Raw genomic sequence first — 27,426 nt, forward strand, 5'->3', positions numbered from 1 at the left:
TTCTCCTAGAGGAGAAATCCTGGTGTGCTCTTCCTACTCTACTCAAGGTTCTGTACATCTATATCACACTGCTCCTTCTTTTTCTTTTATCACCTTGAGTGTCCTAGTTGGTTAGTCATTCCTTCTACAGAGCGGTTACCTACCGCTGATTATTCTTGTTGTCTTTCTAAACCATTTTTAATTTTATGGTAACTTTTTGAAGATGGTAAAAATAGACCAGGTCTGCCCACTGTATTCAAGATCAAGGCACACTGTTTCCTATTTCATTTTTATGGGCAAACTTAGACATTTTTCCAGGGTAATTTTCATGTCCTTTAGTGACGTTTTACATTGATTTTTCATACTCTGAGGTGCACCACGGTTCTCCCACTGTTGCAGTCATGACTGGTGTAATACCCCCTCTTAAATATTCCTGAATACTCATTTGCATTGATACAAGAAAATGGTATTGTTGCTCCTTTGTCTTAGATGTCAGACTAAGTGTAGGAAACAGGAGACACTTTGAGAGCCTAAACAGGAGTGTGTGTTGGTGCGTTAGATGTCCTAAGGTGTGCAAGGCACCCATCTGGCCACTTTGATACTACTGATAAGAGGGACTTGCACCCTTCTAAAGTGACAGCTTGAGACTTTTATATCCCAGGGTATGAAAAATGATAGATAGCTTTATTGAGGCATTGAATTTCTGCCTGGATGGTGGTATGCAAAACAGTCTAACTCTCATGTCAATCAAAAGAGCTCCAAGTTCCAAATTAGCCATATTTCTTGGTGAAGGCAACACAGCAATAGCTGAAGTTTTGAATAAATATGTCATGCCAATCTCTTTTTTAAACATTTGCATATAAATACTGATTGAATATTTTAAAACTACGTTTCTTTTGATTCTCATTTAGAATTCTGGGGAAATGGTTCGATCATTTGTTGGTGGCTTGGAACTGATAGTCAATTTGCTAAAATCAAAGGATAAGGAAGTTTTAACAAGTGTATGTGCAGCCATTGCAAATATAGCTAAAGATGAAGAAAACTTAGCTGTTATGACAGATCATGGAGTCGTCCCTCTGTTGTCCAAGCTAGCAAACACAGTAAGTAACATTTAAACATATCATACAGAGCATTGGAATTTCTTACATCAGACTGCATTATGCCCAACTAAAAGGTTATCACAAGAGCAGTGGATTTTGCAGCAGCTACAAGGAAGAGCTGTATAATCATTCCTCTATGGGACATATATTGGACATCAAAACAGTCTGTGTCTGCTACTAAAATTGTTTTGGAAGATGAGCTTCATTTTAATAGTTACTGTTGCAGAATATTGCTTTTGAGAGGTGCAGCTGCCATATGAAAAAAGCACAAAGGGTTGAGAAAACAGTAAATCCGAACATGCAGAAAATCTCAATGATGGGGCTATATTTTATATTTTAATGCTGTCTTATCTAATTTACAGTCAGTCTAAAAGTACCTTTGAAATAACATAAAAATTCACAGCACTTGCTATAAAAAGAATATTAAGGGACTTTAATAGCTGTATCCCTTACAGCTCTCTCCAGTTTTAATTGTACTGCGGTTAAATTGGGATGCCTTAAAGATGTGTGAGAATACAATTCTGCTTTCCAATGACTTTTTTGTTGTGTGTGTTGACTTAAATTTATTATGTTTTTACCTTCTTCAGAACAGTAACAAATTAAGACGTCACTTAGCAGAGGCCATTGCCCACTGTTGCATGTGGAGCAGCAATAGAGTTGCCTTTGGAGAGACCAAGGCTGTGGCTCCTTTAGTACGTTACTTGAAGGCAAAGGATCCATTAGTTCATAGAGCTACAGCTCAGGCTTTGTATCAACTTTCAGAGGATCCCAACAACTGTATCACCATGAATGAAAATGGAGTGGTGAAGGTGAGGTGGAAGATTGTCTTATTTGGGGGTCAAACTATTGAAGGGGTGTGGCATGGTCAAAAAAAAAAAAAAGATCTTTAATTTGAAATAGTTCTTTAATACTGCTGTGTACCTCAAATTTTCTAAACTTTATCCTAAAAATGTTCAGCTAATTAGTGAATTAGGAAACAGGATTTTGGTGCTAAAAATATTACCGCTAGGTGGGTTTTGGGAATAGAAGTATGATGTGGACATTCACGTTTACTTGTCTCTGACCTAGGCTGGTAGTGACATGGCATCAGACTTTGACATTCTCGAGTGACATTTGCTAAAGAAGTTGGGTTATCTTAATGGATGGTTGCCTAATATTGCAGAAAGTCACCTAGGAACTGAGTGTAACTGGATTTGGTTACAAATTAAAATAGAATAATACGAAGGCTTACCTGGAGCTGTTTCGATGAATTCTGCATTTACTTATAAAAATTTTTATGTTAGGAGTTAAGCACAAGCACATTCTGCAAAGATCTTATCCTAGAACAAAATTTTCTCTCATAAAGATTTTTCTAGCAAAGTTTTGTCTCACTAGTTGAAGGCAGAAGAGTTATTCCTTTGGCACAGGAGAGGTGAGCATTATGGCTTTAGAGATTGAGGTAGTAGGAGTTCTCAATTCTCATAAATTCCCTGAAAGATTCACTATATGCAGACTTTTCATTTTACTTGATGTTCAGGTAAATGTATTCTCAGTAAGAGTTGACTTACAATGTAGTATTTTTATTAATGTTGAGTTTATGCCTGCATTTATGATAGTGTAGTGTATTGTGAGCAGTTTCAATTCTAGCACAGTTAATGGTCCTGAATTGTCATGCTTTTATCTGTAGTTGGCTTTGAACTACAGGATTGACTGGTCAAAAATACTTAAATATTCAGTTTTTGAACTTACTCAAATCTAAGCTACCCTTTCAGCACTGGAGAGTAACGCCTTCCTATCACAGTTGCATTATATTGGCAACATATATACAGCACAGAGGAATGAATATATGCTGTACTACACCACCAGCATTTGTTGACTTTTTGATCTTGCTTCTCTCTCCATTCAGCTGGCACAACCCATTTTCTGATCTTCTTTCATTTTATTACGCAGATTTCAGGTTTCATAAGTCGTAGCACACTGGACATTAGGCAGATTCTGTTGATCACTTTTAGAATAATTCCATCTCACTCTAGAGTCACCTTCACTTTTCCGTCCTAGTTAAAGCATTTAGACTAATAAAAAACATTAATTTGTACTTCCAGATAAATAGGGATGTACAGAAAAGTATAACAAGTGTTTAATGTTTTTGATTATTCACAATATTCTGGATTGCCTATAATATGATATGGAAGAGAAAACAGAACTGAAAACAGAACTGAAAACAGAAAAAAGAAAGACAAAAGCTGCAAAATAAAGAAACCTGGATCATGTTTGTTACATCTAAACTTTTTATCCAGGGTGCACTTCTCATGTACAAGAAACTTGTGTTTTTGTACTAGGGTGGACAAGTGTTTGAATGTGTTGTATGTGGTTCATTACAGAACCAAAGTGGAAGTGCCTCTCATAACTGATGGATGGCCTGAACACAAGAGAATATATGGCTGAATCTCATGTTTGCCAGTACACACATGTATTTGTGTCATACAAGCAGATGTGCATTAGTAGTGTCACAGGAAGCAGCTGCATGTTGAGACTCTCAGCCAGGGTAGCAGTTCTTCGGAAAAAGACCTGGAGTGGAGGTTAAGCAAGTTGAACATGAGCCTGGTGCCCTGGGAGAGGTGAAGGCTAACAGGATCTTGGGCCATGGTAGAGTGAACATAGCCAGTAGGTCAGGAGTTCAGAGATTCAGGTTAATAGTCTGTGAAAAACCTATACCTCAGCCTCTTCTCCCTAGATCATAAAGTGACAGAAGTGCAGTGAGAGTCATCCGAGCTAGGTCTCTTGAGCTGTCTTGAGCTTTCTTACCTGTCTAGCTTTGATAGCATGGAGATCAGTGTCAGATGATTTGCTTTCTAGTACTACAACTGCAGCATAGGCATATCCATTTTACAAAAAGTATTTCGTTCGGTTTGTCTTTGGTTTTCAGGGTATGGAATTCTCCTACCCACAAGAGGACAACACCTATGGTCATTTAGAGTTTCTAACTCTAAATAAAGTCTGATTTAATTTGCAATTATCCTGCTGTGATGTTTCCAAGCACTTCCTGATGTTTATGTGTTGTGTTATACGTAAAACGGCAAGGCGAAGTGAAGAAACAAATAGGCCTTTTTGAAAGATACACCAGACCAGTGAGACATAGTGTTTCCTGTCCAGTGAGGACAAGTAAATGAAATGTGGTGGGCAGTCTGAGACACTATGTTCTGTTGGACCTGTGATCGTTTTTGTAGATGTGCTAGTCCAAGTGCTTTTGTTCTGTGTTGCCAGAGCTGAGCAGATCGTGAAGCAAATCAGCACATGCACCATGACAGCTCAGGGCGCAGATGACCAATCCAACACTTACAAGCTTGACTCCCTTGCTGGCACTGTTGAAATTGCCATCACGAATCAATAACTGGAGTTTCAGAAAGGCTAGAGAGGCTTTCCCAGATGGCAAGGAGAGTGGGTGGAGGAGATTTAGTTGCTCAAATGCAAGAGTTAGTACAGTGCTGAGTCTTGCCTGGCCTATGCAGTTGGTCTGCCCAGCACAGGGGAGACAGTAGTTGCAGCACTGTGTCTGCACCGTTGGATGTCTTTGCTCAGTGCTTTGCAGTGATGACAGAATGTCTGGGTGTTTTCATTCTTCTAGTCTCTCCAGTGAGTAGTTGACTGAAAGCATACTTTGTATTTGTATAGAAGTTGTTATGTACAGGTTATTCCAGGACCAATCATATTTTTTCTAGGAAACTTGTTTGGATTTGTTTGATATTTTTTCATCTTTTACCAGTTATCTGGTGTTTCAGTGATCATGCCCAGTTGGATTATTGTCACAGCCTCTGTAGTTCTGACTAGGTTGCAATACATGCCTATTCCCAGGTGTTCTTCAGCACATGTTCATGTGCTGTGTTCACATACAAAGAATGTGTGATGCTTCAGGGAAACATTTAGCCTGTGTGAATGACACAGTTGCTGAGTGCTTGAACAGTTGGCCAGAGACTTTCTCAAAGCGTTAGACTTTCTGACCATTCCCTACTCAATGTGTATATACATGCTTTTGTCCAGGAAACCAGTAATAAAATTATAAACAGAAAGTAATTTCAATCAGATTCTTGTATTTCACATTTTGCCACTGCTTCAAACAGTATTTGCTAATTGCAAAACAACAGTTGTGAGAGAACCAGTGTTGTAAGTTTTCACCTATTTGTAACTGCACCCAAAATACATTCAGTTTTCTCAAGTGAGTCTATATAAAAAGCTTGGGATCACTGGTGTATGTCAGCTACCATGTGAAATTCTGAGGAGACAAACGGGGATTTTTGAGAATGTTTAGAAAGGCAGTTTATGAAATTTTTCTTTTATGTTCAATTCCACGATCAATGTTCTTATGACTGAGAATGGAACAATGGTTATGACCTGTGACAGATGAATCAATGCTTTCTTTCTGCCAAACACCAGAACATATTTCCTCTTTCTGAAGTAAAAATTCATGGCTGTGCTGGAAAATAGATTTGCATTTTCAAAGATCCAGTAATGACATGTGGGACAGTAGACAGCAGGAGAAATTGATAGACATCAAACTAAGGAACAAGTATGAATTTGAATTCAAAACTGGGAGATAACCATCCACAAACCAAGGGAGAAGAGAAATCCTGTGAGGATTTGGCAGTTTACAGCTGAGATAAGCAGGAATATCAGGCAACATTCTTTACCCTTGGAGTCCGTCACTGTTACAGACAAGAGAAATAGGAAAATTCACAGGCAACTGGAAGTATCACCAAGCCATCACCACAGTCTTCAGGAAAACAGCAGAACATTACCCTTAAGGCTATTGCAGGGGAACAAATATGTCCACCTATATTTGCCTGCTGCTGAATCTTAGAACAATCAAGCTCGTTCATGAACATGTCTAACTGTGAGCTAAAGAGTACAGGTTTGTTATAGGGATGCCCTTGTAAGATGAATTGTAAAAAGACTGGGGAAGAGATGGGAGACTGAGGAAGTGCAGATAATTGAGTAGTGAAAAGATGAGTGTAAACATGTTTTAAAGGAAGAATTAAAGTCATCAGAAGATGCTAAAAAAATATTTAAATCTGTATCCTACAGACCATGTCAAGCTAATACAATGCTACTCTGTGCTAGAGTCACTCTTTTTCTTGGTTATGTTGGCAAGATGTAGACTTGGATTGTTTCGGAAGTGAGCAAGTGAGGATGGTGGTGTGGTCGGATGGGCACTCATGCAACTGTTCATCACATACCTTCTAAAAGGCTTCAGAGATTAAAAAAGATGCAAAGTATATACAGTTGAAAAATATGTAGCTGATTATTCCTGGTCATTCTTCCTTTGCAAAAGAAGAAAGATGAAAGATAATCTGTTATGGAAGTTAATTTCTGCTATTGCAGAAGTTAATTTCTCACTTTTTAAGTGATATAAAGGATTTGTTTTTGTGAATGATGATGATGATCACGATCATGATGATTATTATTTCTTTGTAGAGAAGGCCTAGGATGTTTGAATGGCCTCATCACCTACAGAGTTGAGGCAAGTCTTTTATTATGAGGCTAATGAGACTCTGAGGAGTCTCTGAGGAGATTATTAAAGTAATGAAAAAAGTAAGAACAAGAGAAAATAAGCAGCCAAAGTCAGGCTGTGGAAAAACAAAATTCATCAAATTAGTAATTCATCTTAACTTTAAATGTTTACACTGTGCACATGCCAAAGTGCAATAGTCATCCCAATTCTTAAAATAGTCAAGGAAGACGAATAGGTTTTTACTGTTTCATCTCTCTTAATTTGGACATTTATGCAAAGATAAGGCACCTTGGTTTCTACTGGCAATATTTTGTGGTCTCCTTCAGCTGTAGTTGCAGTGCAGGTTCAAAGGTCAGATCTGCACATCTATGCTGTAGGTATCTATGTTTAATGGGGTGAATCCCATCCAAGGCAGTGGAGAACTTAAAAATGAGCTTACAGTCCATTTCATTATTAGATAGGAATGAAAGAATTCTGACTAATAGTGCAATAAGAAAGAGCTATTAAAAATATTAATTTTTCTTCTCCTAGAAGAATACCGATGAGTTGAATTTATATTGCTATGGTGGTGATGAAACTCAATCCCAGCTGTAACTGAAGCACACTTTGAGTATGATCTAATATTGCCAGATGTTTTAAATTAGTGGATCTAACTAACTTGAATCCAAGGATTTTGAAAGAGATCTTTGGAGTATTAAGGATGGATTCCTTTCATCTAACTTCGGCCACTTTTAGGTATGGAGTTTAAGTAGTCTAAACTAAGACACCTTCTGTAGTCAATGGAAAGAGAGAGACACCTGCAGACTTATCCTAGCTGAAAATAGATGCCCAAGATATCTGCAAGGAATAGACTCATGAAAGTGCCTAATTTTCTCCACTGAATATAGAAAGGACTTAGGTGACTAGCTCAGACTAAACAGCCAGCTTTCAGACAGCTGAATTTAAATTAATATCCTCCTGGATGTTGATTTTTGACAAGCTGGTGGTACAGGGGAAGTTGCAGTGCTGGTAATGTGCCAATATTTAAAATATTTATTATAGTCTGGTAAACTGGACACTGTTCTCACGTTACATAGTTGTAGGTCCATACATTATAATACTGGAAGGATCATTTTAATGACCCAGTCTGACTAGCCTTGCTCATGCAAACCAGAGACATTGCTTCATTTTTTTCTGTTTGGAATAGAGTATATCTTTTAGAAAAACACTGACTCTTTACTTAAAAAATTCCAGCGATGGAAAATCCACCAGAGACATCATAACTTGTTCCAGTAGTTAAATACCTTCCCCATAAAAACATTTGCACCTTGTTTGTAGGCTAAGGTTTGTCTAGCTTTATCTTATACAGTTACATGTATGACACATTTTCTTGGTAAACTGACAAGCCCTATATAACTTCTGTTCTCATATACATTCTTATTGAAAAAAATTAAATTGCTTATCTCAGTGTCGTATTTTTAATTAGCTAAGCAAGTGTAATCACTGATGGAATTTCTATCTTTTTAATTCTTTAATTATATTTGTATGTCAGTTCTGAATTTTTTATTTTTGAACTCCCTTTTTGGACTGAATTGCAACATACTTAGAAAAAAATTCAGTATTCCAGTAATACCTGTATGAATACTTAAATCAGGTAAAATAACTTCCCTGTTTCTGTGTAAGGTCTGCTTGAACATCAGAGATTTTCATTATTCTGTTTGGCCACAGTATTGCCCTCAAAGTTCATATTTGGCCAATTTTGTACTTTGATTTTCATGTCTTTTTGGAAATGGATCCCCAGGTTAAATCTTTGCATGCTATACTGTTGGCCTTCATGCACACGAGTAAAAATCACCAGTGAATTTAGACCTTGTGATGTAAGCTGATTTTTTTTTTCAGGTGATTAAATAATGTTTTAATTTTTGTCAAAACACTTAATAAATGTCAGATGACTTAGCTCTCATTTTTTTAAGAATAATTCACAATTCAAAACCAGCCACAAAATATATTCAAGCATTTTATTGTTTTAGAAAGGAAAATTTTCAGAGACCAATATACTGACTCTTCTTGTAATGTCTTTGAAACAAAATACTGCCTTTCCACAGTAGAGGATTGCAGGTTTAGCAGAGATAAGATTCATTAGAAAACTGAAGGAGTTTACTGGCTGAGAAAGTGGTAGATACTTTTGAATTATAGAGACATGAGTGTATTAAGGCCTGTGAAAAGAATACCAGTGGCTTTGAAGCTAAAAAATGCCTGTTCTGCCTGCCAATGAAATTCTACCTTTGCAGGTACCCGATCAGATGGTACATAAATATTCTAAAAGATTTAAGGAGATCTTCCCAGTGAGTTGATTTCCAGTATGATGATCCCTTGATATTTTGACTTGAAGTTTCTGCTTGAATTCTGAACTAATTAACTAAGAAATAGTAAAGTTATTAATTTTTCTATTTATGCATTTATTTCTGTGTACTGTGATGATGCTTAAAGGCATTGACCACAGATAAGTAGTTCACTTCACTAGGGAGGAATGTGTACCCACATGAGAAGATGACTCCAGAAAGCTTTCAATTTAAATGTAACACACAACGAGGTGGAGGTGAACAAACAGATAGGAATGGAGTGCTAGAAAAATTATGTAAAATATTTAAATGGTCATATTTCATAGTTCAAGAAAACCAGGATACAATTACTGCTAATTCGTAGCTGCAACTCGGTCATCTTCAGTAAAAAGTAAATAACGAATACTGACTGTAAGCTTTTTGTAAAAATCTAGAACAACTGGATGGTAGCCAGTCACCCAGACTTTAAGGCACTCACACCATATGGGAACCATAACTGGTGCTGTTGGCAGGTTTTTGCATGTGTGTGCCTGTGCTGAAGGCTACATGAAGTCAAAGTAAATTAGTCTCTGTTGAGCTTTGCATTGTTCTGAGCAGCTTTTATTTTCCAAATTTATTTAAAGATATTTTTCTATGCTGCACTATGAAAAAGTCTATTTTCTCCTGTTCTTGTTCCATTGTACATACAGAACTAATTATTTTTGGGCTAGAGGAACCATTAACTTAATGATTGAGGTACATACCCGAAATGCAGATGATCAGACTATTCGTTCATGTTCTGATATTTTTTTATTCTTGAAAGTGTCTATCCAACCTACCCATGCATAAAACTGCTTTACTCTGTGGTCTGGTTTATGCTATTATTTGCCCTACATGGAAGTGCTCTGTTTTCTTAATACTACAAAATAATAATAGATGCCTTCTAGAATATCAGTTGTGGTAGCTTATAAGAACATCACCAGGGATACTGAAAAACAAATTTCAACTTCTTGGTACAATAAAGTGGACAAAGAAGACACTCATGCCTTAAGAATGGGACTTGATTTGTATAATCATACCTCTTAATATTTTTTTTTTAATTAGTCCATCAGATTTGTCTTTTCATCAGACTAGAGCCTCAAGAGATGCGTGGGAGGGGACGTGGGGAGAGGGTGGATGTGTTCAGCTTGGGCTTGTTGGTTGGTTGGTTTTGGTTTATTTGGCAAAGAAGGCATAACAGCTATAATGTATCTTCTGAACCCTGTGTGGAGTTAATAGGAGATATTAGTGCTTTTTGAGTTCAGTTCTTCGTGGCAGGAAGGTTAGGTTCTTCTATTCCCTTGTAATATTCCAAGATATAAAACCAGTTTGTTTAACCACAATTTCTGAAAGTTATTGGAAAACGAAGATTTCATATTTGGAAGGTTTTTTATAATGACTGTGTTAAAAAATACAATTTCTGTAATTTATTGTGCAGAGCTTCCAGAAAACTGGTCATTGTTTGCTAAAGTCATAAATCCCTACAAGAAGTTTTGGCTAACCATTTTATGTGCAAAGACTTTCATAAGACCATCTTTCTGAAATAAATAGATGTGAATTACAAAACATGGAAGATAGTTACTGGTAATTTCTACTGAAAACATTCTAAAGCCAACCTTTTATCACATACAGTATTTATCTGGAGTATAGAATATGAAATGCAAAAGCACTGGCACCTACTTCTTTACAACTATTTGGCAACAGGTTTGATTGTTTTCTTGTGAGGACCTTTGGTGAGAACATTAAATACACAATGTGGAGTTTTACATTATAAAGCAAGGTTTAAGATATCTTCATAAATCAATCCAAAATATTTCATTTAATATCTATGCAATAGTACTATTGTGGTATAATAGTATGTATTTGCAATTTACATATTTATGTTGTAATTTTAAGTTTAGAAGAACCCCCTTTGTAACTGTAATGGTTTGCTCTGTTCAGGCTCCACAGTTCAGGCTGGAGATATGGCGTGTCTGGCACATACTCCAAGCTGATGCCTGTTGCTTTTTGTAACAGTTGTTACAGTTCTTGGACATCAAGAAAGAGGGCACTAGATTCCAAAATTTCTGCATGTCTGTTGTCTACAGAAAATATGCCAAATCCCTTCACCCACAGATGTATTGATCACATCACACTTAAATTTTGGATATAAGAGATTTTATAAACTAAGTCCCACAGTAGCATATTTTATTCCATTTCAGAAGGATTAATGTAAATTGACAGTGTTACACCAGTTTCTATTGTGTTAGCAACTGCCAGATTGCTTGAAACATTTTGCTTACAGTTTCAGCTCCAGGAAACAGAAATCAGTAGCTGTTCTACCTTTATAATAAGCAAAATGTCACCATTCATAAAATAAGGGTACTTTTATGTAAAACATTCTGCTTTTGCACCACTGACAAAGGTAATGAAGTTTGGCTTTAGTATAGATTAAGCTTCAGACTTTAGATTACTTTTTTCAAAATTTCACATTACTGAAGTTTATGATATGTAGCAAGTGTTCTGTTAAAATCTGGCTGACTGTGGATGGGAAAAAACAGCAGCCTAAGGGAGATCAGCTTTTTTTTGCCCAAACTCTGTGCTTCAGGAGATCTCTAATTTTGTAACATTTGGATAACAAACCTAGAGGCTGGCATAAAGCTCCTCTTGGCACATTTTAAACATCTTTTAGTCTTATAAAAAGAAGCTTGTCCCACTAAGCTGTACGTTTGTTGGAGCTGTTTAACAGTAGCTGTGCCCTGCAGCTCTTTTAGTGATAAATGAGCCATTTCAAATAAGGGCAATTGCAGCCAACTGTGCAGAAGGAAGCATTAAAAAAAATTTGAATAGACATTTTTGAAGCTTAAAAATGCACAAACAAAGTATGTTAAATCAAAATATATGCTGCTCCTTTTAATGGAAAAGATTGCTACTGGCTAAGTCTGCCAGCTTCAATAGGTGTGCCAAAAAGCCAAGGAATCTGGCAGAATCCACAGATAGCAGTTCCATCTTTCATCTATATTTCTTTTCTGTATTTATCTTGCTTTAGAAAATGCAGAGAATGTCTTTTCCTTCCGACTTGGCACTATTTCCAAACCACAGAAATACACAGAGCAGCTTCTTGCAATTGTTTAGCTCCCTGCACCAGTCTTATCCTTGTGACTGTGTGAATCATTTCTTTCTAATTTGGCAATAATAAGAAAAAAAAGCATTAAAATATTTTTATGTTTATGGAAAAATGGCTGAACTGTCAGATATAAAATTAGTTTTCTTAATTGAGAGACACTGAGCTTAATGTGTAAAGACAGAATGCCAGGTAATTATTTTTGACATTCAGCTGATCAAAAATAGTTTCCTTGAATGTAAGGAGCTATTCAAAGAATCTGAACATAAGAAATACCAAGAACAAAGTTCTTCCTGTAGAATCAATCACTCAGTTCAGCTTGGCTTCAAGCCCTGCTCATTGTAATCTCTCTTATGTCGCCATTCAAAGAGCGTTCTGTGGTATCTTTTAAGTGATAGGGCACATCTTACTGATGTTGCTTTCAAGGTAAAGATACTAAGGAAAAGTCCATTTCAAGTGTGTGGATTATGGGATGGGCTCTAGTGTTAATGTTCCTAGTCAGTGTTCTGTACTTTGGCATCAAATCTAAACACCTGACAAGGCTGCCAGGTGGCACGAGGCTGATGAGAATTCTGTCCTGACTTGAGTGAGGGCAGGGACAGGATATGAATTGCTGATGCAATTATGCTCATTTAACAATCAGTAGCATGTAAAAGCTAAAATGTATCTTCTCCTGGACTATGAGTGAAAGTCCATATGATTTCATTTTATTGAAAATTTTATTTTAATTAATGGTGCTTTTATCTGCAAAGATAATTACTGGCTGTATTTATCAGCTGCTAGTCAGTGCAGAATTTCTTGCCATGGTTTATGATAATTCTTGATCTCTGGAAGCTTTGAAGAAAAAATTGTAATGTTAAAGTGAGAGAATATTAGCCAGTAACACTATTTAATTACCAAAAGAGTCTGATGCACTGCAAATTATATGCTACCTTTGGATTTAGGGAAACTGTAAAGCTAGATAGATGGTGCCTTTGGGTTCATTCTAGTCTACTCATTGCATTTGTGTTGAAGGTATAGATAAAAATAAAAAACCTCTCCATGACATAGAATTGGGAGAGCAGCAACTCAAAAAGGTGCTTCCATACTGCTATATAGGTATGACAATTCCAAATACTGGACTCAGGCTAAGACACATAATTAGGGTTCTGTGGAAATAGAGAAAAGTTTAAAATATCAAGAAGGTCTTTAGAACACTTTAAATAAAAATTGCCCCTCTGAAGGTCCTGTCTTTCACCAGTTCTTGTCTACTGTCTACCCTGACCACAGGTGTGTGGGATGAATCCAGGTTTATTTGCTCTTTTTATCTCTTACATTGTATCTGTGCAATCTGCACAAATAAAACATTAATTAGACTTGATTAGCTCCTTCTCAGAATTCCAGAGAGGCGTAATTGCTGGACTCTAGAGGCATTATAAGCTAAGGGACTGTGTATATATCCAAAAAAAGGTCTGTCATACTTTTGCACTGGATCTACTGAACATTCATGGTATAGAGAATATTTTATTAGTCTTTTGCTTCTCAGAGCATGTTGTCTTTCCATCAGTTGATTACTCTATTTGTGTGCAATAATCCTGTTACTGTTTGGAAGGATGGAATTGACCATGCTTGGATTTTAAGAAAGCATTGAGCAGCACTCTTCACCACAAACTGTTAAAGATGTTAAAATGCTATGTGGTGAGAAGGCACAGTCCTAAAGAGCATAAATAACTCTTTAAAACTGAGGAATCAAAGTGTAAGAATTAGGATGAAGTTTTGGAGCCAGGGGATCTTGTCATTTAGTATTTCATAAATGATAATGGGAAGGGTGGTAAATGGTGAGGTCGCAAACTGCTGACAGTACAGTTCTCCATGGTAGTGCAGAGACAATTGCAAACTGCAATTCACAGTGCAGAGCCATGGAGGTCAAATCTCCTGTGCAAATACGTCACAGCTCAGTGCAAAGATTTTCCCTTTCATGGATTTGCTACACTGAACAGTTTTGCATACTGCATGTGCAGTGGATGCAGAAGGACTGCCAGTAGTTATTGGTTAGAACTGAAAAGATGTCCAAATGTTTGGGTGAGGCAATAAAGTCCTTGCAAACAATTTGGACAGAAAAATGTTCAATGTAGGATACAGTTGGGGACACTATGAAGCCCTGACTTTGATTGATCAGGCTGTTTCTGTTAATCTTTCTGCTCTTGGTCTCATAATCCAAGAATCCTCATAAAACTTGCAGTTAAATATAGGTGTTATTTATCTTTAAATTTTTGTTGACATCCTGGAGTGTGGGGGGAGAAACTGATAGTCTGTTTAATTCTTCAGCATCAGAAATTCACATGAGGGAATTGTATTTTGAGAAACCACTCTTTCACAAAATTTATAATATTCTGCATAAAGATACTTCTGTTCAGGGAAGGATGTTAAGTTTCTTAATTGTCATCATGAATCAAGCCCATGATGCACTGTTTAAATGAAAAAGTAGCATGTTTGAGTGGGGAGCTGGTGAAGTAGAGAGTACATTCCCCATGTGGGAGTAGTACTTTCTCTTAAACCAACTTCCACATATTGTTTTTATTAGGTGGCAGAATGCCCCAAACATACTCACCCAAGAAAGTCCAACATGTGGTCAGTAATGTTCTTGTGCTTGCCCAGTGTTTTGAAATAATGTCTTGGGTAGCTGGTTAACGCCAACCATTTCATCCTCCCTGAGAGACAAAGTAACCACCACACCAGGTTTAAATTGTGCTTCTTTTTACCTTCTGCAGTAGCATTCAGGTAGAAGGTTCACATGATTTTTTTTTTCCCTGTGTCAAAGCACAGAGTTGCATGGTTTTAGAAAATTAGTTTTCACATCTTCCCCCGCATGCTTTAACCAGCTTTAGCAAAGCTTTTACGCATGTGGTACAACCTCCACTTGCCCAAGCACAACTATAACTTTCTTTTTATAGAACTAAAAAAGCTCAAGCAAATGAATAAGCCAAAAACATTTCCAAAACCTGAAGCTTGGAATTGAAGTTGAAAATTTAATAAAAAAATTGAGAAAGAGGCTTTTGCTCTAATCAGAGAAAGTTTTAAATTTAACCTCTATTAATTAATTTTTCATTCTCTACTTCACAGTTACAACTTTAGAGAGGGAAGGAAGCAGTCAAGCTCTCTAATATTTCCTGGCTGACATACACAAGTCAGACAGGTATTATTGCTTGCTTGTTTGCATGCTACGCAGTATTTTTAAAAGTCTCTGATCTCACAAAGCTTCCAAAAACCAGCAGCCATTCAAGCACTTTGTGGACAGAGTCCTTGAGTGGCTTTGGAGAGATGTTTTGCTTATTTTTGAAAAAATATCTAACTCCCCTCTAAAGAACTGTATGCAAATCAAAAATACTTTGGTTGACTATGGCCTGACTGGAGTGCTAATTCAAGCAACTCCCTTTGTTTTAATCACCAAAAAACCAAAGTATGTATCTGACACAGTAAGTGTACATGGTAACGTTTTTCCACTACACAGACTTTTAAAAAGCACACAAATTTCCAGCACTTGTAAATATATCTATGACAACTGACCAGACTGTTCATAAAGAAATTTGGGTTGATTATAGGAAGTTGACTCCGTAGTATAAAATAATCTGGTTTTCTCTAGTAACAAAAAAAGCAGTTTGAGAATCTTGGCAAATAAATGGTATCATACATTTAATTTTCTGATATCATACATTTAGACTTACCAGTATGAATGAACCTATTCATGTTCATGGACTATACATGTACTTTTGCCCATGAACAGCCCCAGATCTTTTCTTGCTTCATCACATTCAGTTTCACATTTGTATGAATAGAGCAGATCTGTGCTCATACCATCCATACATTTATTTACCCTGAGTTCTAATTGAACATTTTCTAGTACATTTTCTTGTCTAAAATCAGATTATATGTTGAACAGTACCACTCATCTTCCAGTTTATGTAAATGTATGCACTGTTGCCACCCCCACATCTTAAAACATAAGACTATAGAACAGTCTTCTTGTGTGCCACAAAAAAAAAACCAAACAATTTTAAAATACCCTGGCTCCTTATTTCAAATAAATGCTATTGTACAAATTCACAAGGAGAACATCCTGCTTTTATCCCCAGACTTTGATATGTAAGGTTTACTAGCAAAAGCACCTCACTGGTTTTGATTATAATGATTGTATATAGGAAGAGAGACAGACCCTTAGACCATTGGACCTAAAGCTATATTAACTTTAGAGATCAAAATCAGCACCTGCAATTGAATACAGAAGAGAGTTTCAAGTCAGTTCATGCATACCAATAGATCTAACACACTTTTAAAATACTGGTGCAGTCAGATTATGTTCTCTGACCCCTCTTCTCAGGATAAGATGCACTTGAGAGAAACACGGCAAAATTTGTTAAAAGTCTGAAAACTGTAGTGTCCCTTTACTGCAGTTCAGTGTTGTCTTCAAAGACAGAATAGTTAGAGTGCATTTCAGGAATATCAGACAAACCAGAAGGAAAAAAACTCACGTCATGTTTTCAGGGCATTGCTGAGAAATCAGGCAGAACCATTCAGAATGTCAGGGTTAAGGACAGCTTAAACCTCATTTTTTTCCTCTGACTTGCAGCTGATAGTTTATTTGCAACTTCCCCTGATTAAGGTTTATATAATCTTCGTATGATTGCTAGAGATAGGCAAAATTATAGTATTTCTATCCATAGTAATGTTAACAAATTTGAAACAAAACTGAATTAACAATTCTTTCTCCATGTCCTATACTACCTCCTCAGTAATGTTTGAGAAGGAAGGGAAAGGTAAAAGTCATGCTCCTGCAAAATGAAAAGGAAAGCAAAGAGTGAAAAAGAAGGTAAGTATGGAAAAGGAGCAGGAAATACAAAAAGAAAAATTGATCAGGCTTGCAATGATATAAAGGAAGGATAGTCCCCAACATGTTCCTGAGCCAAAGTAAATTATGAAAGGAAAGGGACATCCATGACATAAGTTCACTTTTTTGAATGTCCATTCCATATAATAAGTAAGCAGGCTCATAATTTAATCTTAATAAAGTTAATTTCCCATGAAATTAAAAAAAAAAAATTGAACTGTCACTCTATTGAAAATACAAAAAAAGTTATTTATTCTCTCTATGCCACCAAAAGCCTTTTATATGTTAATCTTCTTTTGAAAACAGCAATGAAATAAAAATAAAATACAGAAAGTGGTTCAAATAAAAATATGCTGTGAGACCCTTGGCTTCATCACTTTTGGATTATCATATCTGCCAATTGTTTTTTTATGGGATGAATTTTATATCCCGTAAGACTTTTTGTACACTGGAATGTTCATGATGATTGAATTCTTTCTTAATATCGCACCAAACATCTTACAGCTGAATGTAGATTCAAGCTGTCTGCCTTTAAGGTCTTCAATTAGTTACATATAATTATACCTTTTAAACAAAGACTAGAAATTATTTTGATCACTACTTTTATTTATTTACTTCATCTTTGCATTATATGTTTATGTGTAGTTAGATTTACACCTGGAATAGTTGTCAATATTCCTCTGAAATCCTGTAAGTAGCCAACTGAGATGGGAAAACCTTTAAATTTAGTATATTTTAAAGTTGTCTGCAAATTTGCAGTTTTTAAACTATTCTATATTTCACCATTTGGCATTTTGTTGACTTTCTCCTTGACACTGATATTCACAGTTCTTTGCCCATTTATTATGTCTTTGCAGAGAAGGAGGGAATCCTTCTCTAAATAACTATGTAAGAAATGGACAGTAAAATAGATGAGGTGGAGAAAGAGCTGTAGAGTTTATTCATATTTTGTAGCTGTATAAACATTTGCAAGTATGTGTGTGTGTACCGTATTGTAATTCCCTTTAGGGATTCGGGTTGTATGTATTTCTCCAAAGTAATGCAATGCAACATTTAACCTTATTAGTATGACAACTATATTCTTATTTTGTATGTTATTATTTTGTGGTCAAGAGATTTCTTTTCAAGAGTGCTGTTACGATTCAGATGTTGAAGAAATATGGCCCTTGTCCCAAATGCCTTTCAGTTTAGTTGTAACAAAAGAGGGGACTAAACAAAATAGACAAAAATGGACAGCAGGTAGGAAAAATGGAAAAATGAAGCTGTACCCAGAAGGATTTTAAACTTCAGATCTATCATGGTGTAAAATCAGTTGTAGCTCACTGAAGCTCTTTATTCTAACAAAATAGTAAACATCTCATGGTAAAGTACCAGTAATCATATATTCAGAATCCTTTACTGAGACTATCAAGCCCTACTCTTCTTCTTCCCTCATTTCCTGGTATTTTGTGGGATTCATCTTGCCAACAGTCGTTTCGTCACAGGCAGTCACATAGGAAAAATGACTTGCCAAGGATGAGTCACCTGTCCTAAGTCCTGAGAAAGTTGAGATGGTTTAAGTGCACAACAAACTGCAGACAAGTTTATTCTCATCATAACTCAAAGTCCTGCACCTCTTTGCAGGAAGTGCACAGGTTTTCTGGCTCCTGTGCTCTTCCTGAGGGAGGAAGGGAAAGATGAGAAAGAAGAGACAGTTCCTGGCCAGCCTGCCAGCTGCCACCGCGTTCAGGTGTGCCTTAGCCCAAGCTGCATCCTTTGGACCTCCTCATACCCCCCAGCCATTCTTGAGTGATTCAGAAAAGTTGTTGTCCTTTTCCTGTGGCTGCCAGAATGGAGATGTGCTTCATGGGAGAGAGAAAAGACAGAAATAGGACAAGAAAGGAAAAGAAACCAGGTGTAATCTTCCCAGAATTTCTCCCACACCAGCCAGAGAGCTTCAGTTTTACCTCTTATGTTCAGAATGAGTGAACTAGGCTGCACTAGAGGTTGCTCTGACTTTAGTCCTGGAGAGGAGAGACCCTGTGCAAGGGGGAATCAGCACAGTGAGTGTCAGCCCTGCCCATCCTTCCCCTTTACTGGAGTTTCTTGGTACTGGATTTTGTACAGCTGCTAGCTCAGAGTGTTACCTAGTGCATGGGACTTTAGTTTGAAATCTGTTTTCTTTGCGCCCCCTAAGAAATGAAAAAGAAAACAAAAACACCTCAGAACTTACATGAGCATCTTCTTCTTAAGAGTCTGGGTATGGTACATGTTGTCTTACCCTTTCATTCAGCTGAAAGGGGAAATCAGGAAATTGGCCTGAATTTTAGTTTAGAAACAGTGACTTAGCTTAACCTTCATTATGCTTTGATTGTGGAGTATGTTTTATTATTTATAATTTAATTTTATGAGAAGTATTTTCATAGGAATATGTGTAACGTAACACTCAAACTAGGTGCTTTAATATTTTCCAGTGTGCAATATGGTGTTGAAAGTTAGAAAATGCTGGCTGGATCTAGACTGATACTTTCTTGGATAAGCTTCTACCATATGCTTTTATTTAAAGCATTCTTTTTTTCTTTTAGGTTAGATTTATAAAAAACACGTGAAAAATGTCTTTTTTATGTCTTTTTTTGTAAAAGAAGTGTTACGCAATTAGAAAATCACAGCACTAGAAATTTAGCATCCTTCAGGAAATGTTGTATGTAAAAGAAGCCAGATACTAAATCTAAATTTAAAAAAGAAAAAAAAAAAGAAGGCGAGTCCTACCACTAACTGGAAATGCTATGTCAATCTACAAGATGTTGTACTGAAGTATATGTCTTTAGTTCCAGGAATTTTAAGCTCTATCTGAACTCTGAGTAGCTTCCCAGTATAGATATGAATCTTGTTGAAGGAGTTTGTCCATATTTCCTTCTGATTAGAAAAATTCAAATAAGATTTGCTTTACAGGGAAGAAAACCTAAAGAAGCCAGGACAAAAAGGGCATAAATATTTTTTTATATAGTTATTCTTATTCATAATTTTCTTTCATGTTCACAAGACTCTGGAGTATTGAATAGGCTGCTCTTTTATCTGTTTTGTGTGAGCAGGGGAGCCTCTTTACTACAGCTTTGTTTTACACTTTCCATTGTTTTAGAAAACTTGTTGTGGACACATCCCATGACTAACCCCTTATTTAGAGATTATTCCATGCAAACCTCTATACTTCCTGGAAACAGGACACCCTATGCTTCCTGCTTCCCCACTCCAAGTCTGGAAGCTGCAGTGACTGTGGCTGAAGGAAAGTGAGTAATTCTAAGTTATTGTAACCAGTACATGGAGACCATCTGAGATTTTTTCAGATTTAGGGTTTGTTGGTACACTACTTACCTTTGCTTTTGCTGCTTTTAAATCCCCTTGGGCTACTTCTTCATAGAAGTGAAAAATTCTAGAAAGACATCACTGTTTGCAGTGATACAGGCTAGAGACCACCATGCTGAGGAGCAGTTTCACTGAAAAGGGTATGGAGATTTTGTAGACAAAAAGCAGAACATTAGCCAGCAATGTGTACTGACAGCAAAGAAGTCACAACACTGGGCTTACAGCAGGAGCACAGCCAGCAGGTTGAGGGAAGTGATTGTTCCCCTCAGTACTTATTAGATCACACCTAGAATACTGCACCCAGCTTTGGCCTTCGATGTAGGAAAGATAAACCATAATAGGTTCAGCAGAGGACCACCAGGATGGTCAGGACCTGGAGCACTTGCTCTGTGAGGAGAAACTAAGGAAACTGGGCCTTTTCAGCCTGGAGAAGAGAGAGCTTTAAGTGGACTCAGTAGCAGCGTTGCAGTTCCTACAGGGACTTCAGTCATCAAAAAGATGGGCTAGGCTTTTCACAGTGATGCATGGCAAGAGGATGAGAAACAATGAGCATAAACTAAATCAAGAGTAACTGACTGAGCACAGGGAAAACCTTTTGCCCTACCAGGTCAGTCAAACACTGCACTAGGTTGCCAAAGATGTTGCGCCATCTCTAGCCTTGAAGTTTTTCAAGATCAGACTTAAAAACTCTGGGCAACCCAGTCGAACTTTGTATCTGACTCTGCTTTGAGCCTGACACAAGGCTAGAGACCACCTGAGATCACCTCCATTCTGAATTACTCTGTGATTGTGTTGTCAAAACATAGTATCACAATTCTGGGGTAGTAATGGCAAAATCTTAATTGTTCTGAGTATTTTAATGATTTGGCTGTGCATTGCTTTTGGAATCCAGAAATGCTACATATGCCCTGTACGTTCTCCAAACAGCTTGTATTTGTGCTTATTTACTGGTGTGACGTGCAAACTGTGCAAAAATATTGGACTCTAGCCTTAGAATAGAGATACCTGCCAACAGAAAATGAAGGCTACATGGTGCTGCAAATGCTTTCTCTGTCTATGGAAAGTGCCTTTTGTGTGCCAGAAAGAAGCATTTATACCACATGCTTTTTTTACTGCTTCTCACATCTGTTAACATTTACATGTGTCAGAAAACAATACCTGAACAGTAAAGGGAAGGGATACATGAAGTTCAAGGGTGTTATATCAAGAAAAATGACGTGCCATATTGCACTAATACTTTGGAATAAAAAAAAAGGAAAAAGATTTCTTGTCAAATACACTTAATACATAGGTGTAGTTTGTATATACTATCTAAGAACACATTTCCATACCTGAACTGGATGACCCAAATGGCCAATAAATGGAACTGAACCCATGAAAGGGTCAAGGAGTGATAATCAGGAGGTGAAAGAATTATAAATGTCTCGGTTTATTAAAAAAAATAATAATTTTTTATTTCATTTAAGGTAGGATTTGTATCAAAATCTTCCAAGTTGGATTCCTAAATACAGAATTACCTACTTCTATTGAAATATTTTGCATTTTTTATAATCTTCTCTTCAGCTGTCTTTTTGTTAGTACAAAAGGAATAGGTTAACTGACAAATGTTGCTGTATATCCTCCGTCCTTAGAGGCAGCTACTGTATTGGGCAGTGTTTCCAAGAATAGTCCTTTGAAGTCTCACTGTGCAAATCCTGAGAAACAGTGTAGTACTGGATTTTGTATGACGTGGCAGTTCTTGCAGATGTTAGTTACCACTGGCCAGTGATTTAGAAGAGCAGCAAATTAGAGAGAAACTGATCCTTGATCCCCTGAACACAGAAGGAAAAAACAAGTATTTGATACCTTTGTAAAAATTGGTGTTTGCATTGATTGCATTTGTAGCACTAATTCTTTAGGCATCTATTTGCGTCCTTGGAACCGGTGTCATGCAGGATTCTGTCCTTTGATGCCTCACTCTGATTTTCCAAAATGCACCTGCAACAAAGAGCATGGACCCTCCCCTACAGCTATTGTCATTGCTTAATATTGAATTCTCTGTGGAAAGAGACAGAAAAATACCTATTCTCCTATGTCTTTTGAGCCTAGGAAGAACTGATGGCTAAAATAAGAGATAATTAAGCTTGAATTGAGTCCTACCTAATGTGTAGTCATAATAAAGGCAAAGGTCAATTTTTGTTTTTTCCTATGTTTCTACTAGATATGTATCTCCGAAACATTATTTTTGTGATGAACATCTGCTCTTCCACATGGATGCAAGTCATATATGAAATTATTATGGATGTTAGAGTTCCACACTCACTACACTGCAAAAGCCTTGCATTAGATCTGTGAAGATGCAATGAATAATCGCATAAGGCAGATAGTTTCCTTGCCCCCAAATTTAAAACCTTACCAAAACCACCATATGAACAGCATGTGCATACATATTTTTGGGTTTGAGTCAGGGATATGAAGGATTTATAGCAGTTTTCTTCTGTAAATTGCACAAGAAAGTTGTGAGGCACCCAAGGAATCACTTGGTAATTTAAGCTGGTGAGAAATCAGCTCATGGCAAATGGCAAAAAAGAAAGATCTTCATCCAGCAGTATTTCTGAAGAAAAAAATCAAGTTAGGCATTTGATAAGACTTGCATTCTGGTCTTTGTGCTTCGTAGAGCAGCTTTATCATTACAGGTAGACCTGGGGTCTCCTTGGTCTTATGTCCACTGACTTCTCTGGTTGCTGACCCTGGCCCACGTTTTGCACACAAAATAAAGTATAGGAACATAAACCTTTCTCGTATCATTTCTTCTCATGTCATTTTAACTCTGGCATATCCTTTCAGAAGTGTTCATATTTTAAGAATTCTACCTAGCTACTTGGACCTAGACATCTGATTACAGTAATGGAAATTTTAAGAAGGATTGCTAGAAAAAATTATCATTGATGCTTAATTGACATAATACTCTCTCTGATGTAATTCAAGCCTATCACAGGCACTCTTACATGTTGCATGGAGGGGTCAAAGGGTGAAAGGTGACTGGAAAGATGCTTGTTTTGTACATTTGGCTAACACAAATACTTCCTCAAGTACAAAATGCTTTGATCTCCCTAAGTAAATGCCATATGTGTGCAGCTGTGGCCCATGCCTCACGACTGCTGGAAGGTTAGGAAAAGGTAGCGTATGAATTTGATGTCTGCATTCAATTTATGCTTTTATATTTAGCAGTTCATAATTTTGTGTAATATTTTAGCTGTATGAAAAATATGCACCAGAGTTGAGTGATAACAGATTTCTCTGTGGTTTAACTCAACATTGTTTGGGTGAATACAGATTCCTAAGTATTGCAGACTGAAAATACAGGTTTTAATTAGAGTTGTCTGAGCTTCGAAATACCTGAACGCACATTAAGCCTGGCAAATTTTCAGAAATCTGGGGGTTGCGTGGAGCTGATTTAAGCTAAGCAAGAGTCTTTTCTTTTCCAGCTCTATTGCATTTGCAGTTGCATCACTGACTTGCAACACAGTGAAGTGAGAGCCAAACCCATTATTAATGGTTTTCTGATATGTAAAAATGTTTTATCACCAAGGCCTGTCTTCTGTCATACTAATGTTGAACAGTACCTTACTCCCAGGGACTTTCCACTGAAAAATTTGAATGATTTCCAGAGTAAAGGGTCTACTACACATGACTGAAAAGCTAAAGCAACTCCAGAAGTTTGGTGCCTTTCTTGCTTGAGCTTTTGTTTTTCACTTCTACATGCAAATGTTTAAGACTGATATGCCCAGATCTATATCCCTCAAGATGTTTAACATGAGTGTTTTTCTGTGACAATAAAGAAACCTACTGCAGTCAATGGGACACAAGGATCATGAAACCAGTTTCATGATCAAGACCAAAAAAAAAAAAAAAATCATGGCTTTGTTTATTAAAAATCTTGAGCATGTACAATTATACTGGTGTACCTTGGGGGGAGAATTGTGACTCACATAAAACACGTGCAATTTCTCCTTATAATAAAAAAAACCAAGTCACAACCAATAGACAGACATGTTACAATAACCAAAAAATACGACATGAAAATATCAATTCACTGGACAAATATGATAAAATATAATGCATTGCACTTTTATGTGGATGTTAATACATATATGTTTACAAAAGTATACATGCAGTAGATACATGCCTATATCTAATGCAATGTTGTTAATATGACTGTTGGTATTTTATTTACCAGGAGTGTGGGTAAATTCATGCATTGTTCTAGATATGATTTGAACATCACTGAAACAGAAGCACACTGATTTGTTTTTTTCTGCTCTGTGTTTTTGCTAGCTCCTACTGGCCATGGTAGGCTCTACAGATGACACTCTGCAGGAGGCAGCAGCTGGTTGCATAGCAAACATTCGCAGATTGGCTCTGGCAACAGAAAAAGCAAAATATGGCTGATGCTTCAGCAGCTTTTACCAACACACTTGTTTAGCAATTCAGCTACATTTAAATACATGATTACTCCTTCTAGAATCTGTATTTCATAGCAGAGCTCATCTAGCTGAGGATAATTTAATAAAAACAAATCTGTGGAAACTTAGGTTTGTTTTTAAGTTACTGGTTTGTCACCCCTAGGTTTGATAAAATACTTATACCTAATTTTCTGTGTCTTTTAGCATTAAATCCATCAAAAGACTGTCAGTTAAGACATGTCAAAAACATTTTCTACTTTTGATATGCTTTAATTTTAATTCATTGTGGATATAAATATTTTTGCTTATCTGTGACATAACAATAAATTTTCCTTCTCTGCGTGTGTGATTATGCAGCAATTTATGAATGTCTTGAAAAATTCCCTGCATTATAAACTTGCCCAGTCATCCTCTCATTATGCTTTTGCATGTTTGATCACTTGTGAGTCACGGGAGAGCAGAAAATGCAGATACATGAATCTCACATCTGGTGTTATATTAAGACTGCAAACAGCTGTAGCAATAGACATCGCTCCAAATTTCCCATTTCTACCAACATCAAACAAAATAGTGCTTAATTTTATAAGTAGTGGTGAAATGTATTTTAATTAACACGTTTAACTCAGCTCTAAATAAAGAATCCAATATTAGATTTAGATTTGCACATTATCTTTTTGCGGTTTTTTTTTTCATTTTTTCAAGACAACATTGTATTGATGTAGTTACTTTTTTTCTATATAAAATTATGTTCGGAATTACAGTTGCTTTCAAAAAACCACAGAAATTATTATTGATATTATAAATTGCAGACCCACTGTACATACCATGCTAAACAAATAATGCTGAGGTATTTCTTTGACAGCAGTAATGCCTTAATTACAAGCACAGACTGCTGACAAAAATGAAAAAAAGCAAATGTTTAAATGACTTGCATTTGTCAAAGACTTGCTTCTGAATTATTTTTTTATTTCCCTTAATAATGAACAATTTTCTTGGTTTAGAAGCATTTTGTAACTTCATTATTTTCCTCCAACTAGCAAGACTTCTCAAGGAGACTAATTTCCTTACTGACAGAACTTTCTAAGGAAGACATAATGCCAATCCACCTTTTTATTTGCGTTTTCTCTGAAGCAGACATGAAGATTCATTTAAAATTTCATTTTGGAAGACTCGTGCAATTCTGAAAAAGGAGAATTGCATTGGCCCCTTAGGGAAGGTATAGAGGCTATTTTAAAGGAAGCCAGCTATGGACAGATGCTGGCAGTGTGGAAATAAAAATGTCAATCCAAGTAGTATTTTTTGATCAGTGCAAACACCAACATAGTCATGGGGTCCATCACAAGCTCCATCAGCATCCAGTGACCACCATGCTATTTTAGGTATTTTCCAGCTCTGCCTCACAGGCCTGGTATATTATTTTGAATAAACGTGTCTATATTATTATACTGACGTCACAGCTGTAGTAGTATCATATGCTTCATTGTTATACCCAAAAATACTTCTAAAATAAATGCTATTTGCCAAATTCATTTGAAAGAGAAGAGGCTTGATTTTATTTTTGTCTTTTCTGTGAGAGAAGCTGTGGATACAAATAGTTTATCACAGTCTCACTTATGAATAACATGTAAAATGGTAGCTTATTTTTCTAACTGTTGAGGGGAAAAAAACTCCCCGAAAATAACTCTTGTCCTTAACATGACCTCTCAAGGAACACTTGACTGTTTAGCGTGGATTTCAAATAGAGTAAGTTCTAAAGCAAGCTTAATTTTATGATACAGGTGTCAGGGCAATAAATGTCACATTTCTGACAATGAAATGGCCTCAGTTTGCCATTCTCACTCACACTGGTAGCCCTTATGCCTCCAAGTAGTTAATCTGAAACCTTTATTTTAAGACCTCAGACAGTTAATCCCAGACTTAATATAATTTACTTGTGCTGTTTTCTTTTCCTTTACCATGCCTGCAGTTTTTAAGTTCTCTACAAGGAGAAGAACTGTTGAAATAGATACAGATCACCACACAGGCAAAGAACCAGTATTTAAAAAATACATCTTTTTTGGCCAAAACTGGTGGATGCCATGTAATTAATATAAAGAGATTTAGTTTCTGGAAAATGAATAAATTAATGTGATCCCTGGCCCCTCTGAGCAGTGCAGTAGAGCGTGTACATTTGAAAAGCTCCCACATTGTCCACAGATCTGCACTGAGTTTCACAGCGCTGCAGCCCTCTGAAAAGGGATCCTCACAAAGCTGTGTCCCCCATGCTACTCACACAGCCCTCCACCCCTCCTGGCAGTGCCCGCCGGCCTATTCAAGCCCTGGCATCAACCCAAGGCGCTGCCGCCGCCCAGGCCCAGTATTCCCACCGGGTATAACCAGGCACCAGCCGGCTCCTGCTCCCTGGCTCCCATGCTTGGAAGGGAAATGCCTTCACTCTGCTCTTTCCACCACCTGCTACTTGTCCATGTAAACCTGTAGCCTCTTAGGAAATATGGTTGTAGTATATAGGGGACTCAGTATTATCTTCAACACAGAGCAATTTGATGTACAAATTATCTTAGCTGCAAAAATGTAGTGATTTAGAAGGGGGAATCAGGCTTTGTCCTGTTCATTTACTAACATCTGCTCAGTCTGCTTCCTTCTCATTTTCTCTATGTGATTCCTGTAGTTTCACTGTCTTGTAATATGTCCTTTTTTCCAGTTTATTTACATTGATGTTACCATCAGCAGGGAGTATCCATCGCTTGTCACAGTTTCGGGAGCCAGCTC

General features: G+C 36.8%; 1 protein-coding gene across 2 annotated transcripts in view; it reads left to right on the top strand.

Moving 5' to 3' along the window:
- Positions 1 to 26,186, top strand: part of ARMC4 (armadillo repeat containing 4) — a 75,128-nt gene extending 48,942 nt beyond the window's left edge. The window contains exons 18-20 of one of the 2 annotated variants that reach the window (XM_032110824.1): positions 891 to 1,079; positions 1,667 to 1,888; positions 24,530 to 26,186. In XM_032110824.1, coding sequence (XP_031966715.1) covers positions 891 to 1,079; positions 1,667 to 1,888; positions 24,530 to 24,643 — 525 coding nt within the window. In that variant the 3' untranslated portion in view covers positions 24,644 to 26,186. The remainder of the gene's footprint in view (positions 1 to 890; positions 1,080 to 1,666; positions 1,889 to 24,529) is intronic. The other variant, XM_032110909.1, reaches the window with a different exon arrangement.
- Positions 26,187 to 27,426: the final 1,240 nt, after the last annotated feature.

Source organism: Corvus moneduloides, chromosome 1 (genome assembly GCF_009650955.1).
Source record: "Corvus moneduloides isolate bCorMon1 chromosome 1, bCorMon1.pri, whole genome shotgun sequence".
NCBI lineage: Eukaryota > Metazoa > Chordata > Aves > Passeriformes > Corvidae > Corvus > Corvus moneduloides.